Here is a 7132-nt window from a genome sequence, read left to right on the forward strand (position 1 = left end):
CACTCTATCCAGGCCATTCAGTATTCTGTCAGCTTAATCAGGTCCCTCCTCATCCTTCTAATTTCCATCGAGTTTGACCCAGAGTCCTCAAACATTCCTCATCTGTTAAGCCTTTCATTCCTGGGATCATTTTTGTGAACCTCCTCTGGACCTGCTCCAGGGCCGGTACATCCTTCCTGAGGTATGGGGCCCAAAGTTGCACACAGTACTCTAAATGTGGTCCCAGAAGTACATCCCTGCTTTTGTATTCTAGACCTCTCGAAATAAATGCCAATGTTGTGTTTGCCTTCTTAACTACCAACTCAACTTGCAAGTTTATCTTAAGAGAATCCTGGACTAGGACTCTCACGTCCCTTTGCACTTCAGATTTCTGAATTTTCTAAACTTTAGAAAGTAGTCCGTGTTTCTATTATTCCTACCAAAGTGTATGATCTCACACCTTCCTATTCTGCCACTGTATTCCATCTGCCACTTCTTTGTTCACTCTCATGAACTGTCTAAATCTTTCTGCAGCCTCCCCACCTCCTCAATGCTACCTGTCCCTCTACCAATCTTTGTATCATCTGCAAACCTAGCCAGAATGTCCTCAGTTCCTTCATCTAGATTGTTAATGTAAAAAGCAAAAAGTTGTGATCCCAACTCTGACCCTTGTGGAACACCACTAATCACTGGCTTCCATCCTGAGAAGGACCCTTTTATCCACACTCTCTGCTTTCTGCCAGATAGCCAGTAGTCTATCCATGCTAGTACCTTGCATCTAGATTAGAAAGGCAACATGACTCAATAAGTTGAACAGCCTCCTTCTATGCCACAAAAACTCAAGAAAAATTGGACAAAATACTGGCAGAGGTAATGACTGGAGTGAAAATTGAAGACAGAATTATGCTGAATGGCTAGCTATATGCTTATAATAAATCACCTGGTCCAGATGATTCTTTCACTAATAGTTGTAAATCTGTGTTCTCTGGATACTCACAGTAGCATCACTTTAAATAATTTCTCTCACTTTTATACCTTAACAAATCTGTTACTGATTTTGAACTAAATCTCTCATCTTTCTCTGTCCCATGAAGAACTGTCCCTGCTGGTACTGAAAGTCTTTTATCCTTGGGGCAATTCTGGTAAATCTCTTCTTTACTCTCTAAACAGCCATTCTTCCTCAAGTGCTGTTATCCAAACAGACCATAATAATCTAGCGGAAGCAGGGCCCACTGCATTATTTAACAAAAATTCCTTACTTTTCTTTTTTATATTGCTGCTAAGAAAGTCAAGGATTTCATTGGCCTTTTTAATAGTCTCAACTTGTCAAAGAATAGTACAGCAGAAAGAGGCCATTCAGCCTGTCATGCCCATGCCTATAGTTTGAAAGAAATATTTAGTATCACACTCCAGTGTTTTTCTCTATAATTCTCAAGTTAGCCCTCTTTAAAAGCAAGTCCAAGTGCCGTCAGAATTTGCTTTCACAACTCTTTCACGTAGTATATTCCACATCTTTAACAATCCTCTTTATAAAAACAATTTCCATTTTCTATCTGTTTCGGTATCCACCTTCAAAGACCTGTGCACACACATGTCCAGATCTCACTGTTTCTACAGCACTTTAAAACTGCACTGTTTAGTTTACAGAACAAAAGAAAATACTGAGAATACTCAACACAACACAACAGCAATATAGCAACACTGATGCCTCACAGCACTAGGGACCTGGGTCAATTCCAGCCTCGGGTGAATGTCTTTGTGGGGTTTGCACATTCTCCCTGTGTCTGCTTGGGTTTCCTCTGAGTGCTCCAGTTTCCTTCAACAGTCCAAAGATGTGCAGGTTAGGTAGATTGGCCATGCTAAATTGACCATTGTGTCTGGCGATGTGCAGGCTAGATGGATTAGCCATGGGAAATGTAGGGTTATAGAGATGGGATTGGGCCTGGGTAGGGTGCTCTTTGGTGGGGTGGGGTGGACTCAATGGGCCAAATGGCCTGTCCCACACTGTCAAGATTCTATGATTATCAGGAGTGGGAAACAGAATTAATGGGTGGAATTTAGTGTACGTGATGTGGGTTCAATGAGAAACCACCCTCTCCATCAATTCTCCAATGGACATGCAACAAGAAATTCAATTGCAATAACAATTAGAAGATGGTCATTTAAAACGTGGGCAATGAACAGTATAATGGTAGATAAAGAAGAGGGGCTGGAAAGGCTGGTAACACACCAGGTAGAGAAGTTGCCATGCCTTGATGGGATACATTCCAGATTGCTGACAGGTAAGAGAGAAAATCACAGGGGAGTGGAGCATTGTAAATCTGATGCTGTTGTTTCATACAAGGGTAAAAAGGATAACTCAGGAAAATACAGACCTGCCAGCTTGACACCAATAGTGGGAAAACTGATGGAAGCCATAAGATAGGTTAAAATAAATACACATTTAAAGAAAAATAAGTTATGACTAAACAGTCAACATAACTTTGTCAACAGCAGGTCATGTGTGACAAATTTAATTGAGTTCTTTGATGAGATGACAGGCAGTGGATGAGGGCAATGCTGTGGATATTGGCCTTTCAGAAAGTAATTGATATTTTGCCACATGGCAGGTTGGTTCGCAAATTAGAAATGTTTGGGACCGACGGGTCCTTGGCAGCATGGATTAGAAGTTGGTTACAAGGTAGGAAAGCGAGGGTAGGTATACATGGCCATTTCTCAGACTGGAGATGAATTGAAAGTGGTGTCCCCCAGAGATCAGTGTTAGGACCCTTGTCTTTTCTGATTAATAACAACAACTTGAGTGTTGAGGACAAAATCTTTAAATATGCAAAAGATACTAAACTAGGGAGAATAGTAAATTGTTAGGATGATGCTGAGTGACTTCAGAGGGACATTGACAACCTGACCAAATATGCAGACACCTAGCAAATGAAGTTCAATGTAGAGAAATGTGAGGTACTGCATACTGGCTAAATGGTACAATTTTGAGAGGAGCATAGGGACTTCGGGGTTCAAGTACATAATTCTCTGAAGTTGAAAGAGTTATTAAGAAAGCTTGTAGGATCCTTTGGTTTATATTAGATTCCCAGAGGATCAAAGCAAGGAAGTGATGCTACACCTCTACTAATCATTGAACAGAACACCAGCATTGTGTTCAATTCTAGGCACCACATTGAAAGAAAGATATTAAAGCTCTAACACAGAGTGTAAAGGAAATTTATGAGAATTATACCAGGAATAAGGAATTTTAGATCCAAGGAAAGGTTTGAGAAATTAGGCTTATTCTCCTCGGACAACACAAAATTATGAGATGACATTATTGAGGTGTTCAAAATTATGAACAATTTTGACAGTGGAATTGGTGGAAGCGTAGTCCACAGGAGGTTTTAAACGAGAACTGGATATGTAGTTGAAAGGAATACAGAGATAGGGCTGGAGAATGGGACTGGCTGGGTAGCTCTTTTGGGATGTCCGAACAGACATGATGGGCTGATGGCCTCTTTCAGTACTATAAAATTCTATAATTCTATGAAACATTTATATGTGGTTTGCATCAGGCCTATCAGGTTATCACGTGTTGAATATTTTCAAGACAGAGTTAGACATAGTTCTTCAGGTTAAAGGGATCAAAGATATAGGGACAAAGCGGGAATAGATCATATTGAACTGCACATCAGGCTTGAAGAGCTGAATGTCCTACTTCTGCCCCTATTTTCTACGTTTATATCCACGGATCCATAATTATTTTCAGCAGTCTTCAACCATCCACGTCAGTATGAAAGTTCAAACAGCACTGTGACAGAGCTCTATCCTGTTGCATATTATGAGACCTTATATTTTAAATTTTCTTTATGCTTGCCAGAATTGTGGTCATCTTAAATTGGTTACAGTATGGTTGCAAACAGCCAGTCTCAACGGAGCATACAAATCTGAAACCATACTCTTGCCATCTATGCCTCTCATATTTATAGAGATCGTTTGACATGGTTTTTCCTTTCTTAACATCTTTAATGATTTCTGAAAGCACAGGCACATAACTATCTTCCATTGCAAACAGTGAAATTTTCCTCAAATCAAAAGTAAAAGTTTACTCATAACTTGATTAGGGATACAAACCACAATATTTCATGTGAATTACAAGAGGCCCTTGAAGTCCATCAAGTGATTATATTCAGTTCAACATGTCCAGTTAAAAAGTTATTCTGGAGGAAAAGAACGGGTAGCTTTGAACTCTGCTTTGATTGATTATATTGTAGTCACATGAAACCAGTAATAGACATGGCTTGTGTTGGTGCCCCTATCTGCCTCCACCTCTGACTGGAGGTCAATGTAGTGCTCCATTCAGACTGATCTAAAATATCTTGCCACAGACATGGTCAAAATTAGGAGTTTATTCTTTAGATCTTTGGCAGTTGGTTACGAAACAAGAGTTTATCTTGGTATAACTGGCTATGTGGGTGGCAGTCCTATATACATTTTAACACTTTAACCAATTTGTAAAGATGTTCCAGGATTTTTCAGTCATTTTTCTTGGCTTGAAGATCTAGTCAAAGCTTACATGATTTTCAGGAGCTACACTAACTTTCCATCAGATTTCCACAGAGGTCTCTGGATCGAATTCAGGAATACGATAGTAAACACCTTATTTGGCACATTGACACTTGCATTCTTACATTTCTTTCTGGTTCTGCTTGCATAAGAGAATTATTGTTAGTTTCCCAACTAAGTTCTTTTTTCTTTGTTCAGAATGGTTGTATAACACAATGAAGTTCTTTCACCAACTTTTCTCCATCCCGCCTTCATCGTTGATTTTTCAGGAACAATTAGCATAAACCTGAGGCTTTCCCTTTTCTTATCTGCCATACCATCCATTCAACCTCATTCCAGAGAATGAATGAATACCATTCTGGAGAACAGAAATATATTATGATATGTAAAAAGGGTAGCTTACGAAGCTAGAGTCTAGTTCATATTTTTGTAGTGCTATGAGCTGGTTACAGCCAAGGATATGGAAAACACATCAGGTGCTTTTGGAAAGTGCTGTGAATGAAGAAAGCAGGGTATCAGTGTTGAAAAACGTTGCAGAAATTATCTATGTGGAGTAATAAAGCATTTTTCAAGAACGGGCTGAATTCACATTATAGCTGAAAAGTTCCACTTCATGCAGGTGAAATACTGGATTTCAGCTTCAAAAATAGCACATGCAAACCCAAAGCTGTGAAGGTGGAATCATGATATGATTTCAAGAATAGCAATAGGAATGGCTTCTTAGTATACCCCCCCAGGTCATCTAAATTAGGCCAGAGGGCAAACTCAGCATACAACTGATTGTAGTAACCAAAGTGTTTGTGAATTGTAAGGAATATTTAATGAGCCAGATGGTTGTGGTTCGTGAAGGCCGATCATCTTAGTTCCAGCAGCGTTGCTGCAGGAATCCTTCAGAACAATGAGTTAGGCCTGACTGTTTAAAAGCTGTTTCAAGTAGTGACCTTCCCAACATGATAATGCCCAGAGGCATATTTGATGATGACTGCACAATGTTTGGTATCAATTGTACTGCTCAAATAATGAACACACTGTGCATGCATACAGAAGGTCTAATAACATTTGGGCTTAAACTGGCATATGAAATCACATTCATGCTGCATAAGTAGCAGGCAACAAAATTCCAATAGGAGAAAAATTAAGCATCTTTTCGTGACAGTCAATAGTAACAGTGTTAAAATCTTGAACATCACCATAGACTAGAAATTAAATTGAACCATCTGCATGTATATCCTGTAAAAATAGCAGGTCAGAAGTTGGTAATTCTGTAGTCAGTTACTCAGCTCTTGATTCCTGTAAGCCTTTCAACCATCTATAAGGCATGAGGAATGTGATGGATATTCTACATTTGCCTGGGTGAATGCTGTTTAAAAAGCAGTCAAGAAAGCTGAAATGAAGTAATTCTTTTGTCTGGACTGCCTTAAGGAAAAATGTGCAGTGTATACCTTTTACACCGTAATAACTAACCAAAGGAGCTTTGTCAGCTCTTCCCAAACTTGCAATGTCTACAGCCTAGAACATCAAGCCATTTCAGAAAAACATTACCTCCAAGTTCTGAAAACTATATCGCTCATCCTTCATTATCACTAGATCAAAATCCTTGTATTGTTTATTTCCCATTGTCACTGTGGGTGTACCTTCGTCACATGGACTGCAGACGTTCAAGGCAGTGGCTCATCATCACCTTCTCAAAGAAAACTTGGAAAGTGCAATAAACGCTGGACTTGGCAGTGTTACCCATAACCCATGAACAAATTTCAAAATAAATTCTACTGATCAGTAGTATCATGAGCAGTACCACTGACATCCGTATGTTTCACGTAAGGTTGAAGGATTATTAGACAAACTCCCCAGATTAATATTTACTTTCCATAAGCATTGGAATGGCTTAACTAGCAAGCTGAAACTCCAATTGTTCATAATATCTGCATGAACATAATGCAGCCCCTTTGATCATTGTGATTAACACAAGAACTCAAGTCTAACACAGGGGTTGTCCATACTAAGCAGGAGCCACTATATTACTATACTGAACTAACAATACTAAACTGTCGAGCTTTGTCACAATACCATTCCACATCTGTACAATTTTAAATTTTATATACAAACATCAGTTTTTCAAACCAACATATGAAGATAAGAACAAAAAAAACCCAACCTAATTGAACTCAGCTCGCCCTTGTGCTGTTCAGCATCATCAATGGTCTGAGAGAGTTTTTGTGATTGACACTTGTTTTTTTCTTCAAGTGCTGTTATTTCTTCCTTTTGTTTTGCTACTTTCTTCTTGAGGTTGAAGCATTCATTATCAAGCTGTATAAAAACAAAAATAAAAAGTACAGTATACAGTAACAATCTGCAATTATATTAAACTTACAATTAAAAAATATCCGCAAGCCAGCACAGGTTGGTAAGAGGCCAGAGAAATAACTTTAGGAATCAGGGAGCTGTAGCACAGAGGAGAAAGTGAGGACGGCAGATGCTGGAGACCAGAGTTGAAAAGTGTGGTGCTGGAAAAGCACAGCAGGCCAGGCAGCATCCGAGGAGCAGGAGAATCGATGTTTTGGGCATAAGCCTTTCTTCAGGAATGAGGCTGGTGTGCCAAGCGGGC

At 39.3% G+C, this 7132-nt stretch overlaps 1 protein-coding gene across 3 annotated transcripts in view; it reads right to left on the reverse strand.

Annotated features, from left to right (window-relative positions):
- cep135 (centrosomal protein 135) overlaps positions 1-7132 on the reverse strand; it is a 135068-nt gene that overhangs the window by 39549 nt on the left and 88387 nt on the right. For all 3 annotated transcript variants that reach the window (XM_043690581.1, XM_043690562.1, XM_043690570.1), the window contains one exon: positions 6683-6834. In XM_043690581.1, coding sequence (XP_043546516.1) covers positions 6683-6834 — 152 coding nt within the window. The remainder of the gene's footprint in view (positions 1-6682; positions 6835-7132) is intronic.

Source organism: Chiloscyllium plagiosum, chromosome 1, assembly GCF_004010195.1.
Source record: "Chiloscyllium plagiosum isolate BGI_BamShark_2017 chromosome 1, ASM401019v2, whole genome shotgun sequence".
NCBI classification, from domain to species: domain Eukaryota; kingdom Metazoa; phylum Chordata; class Chondrichthyes; order Orectolobiformes; family Hemiscylliidae; genus Chiloscyllium; species Chiloscyllium plagiosum.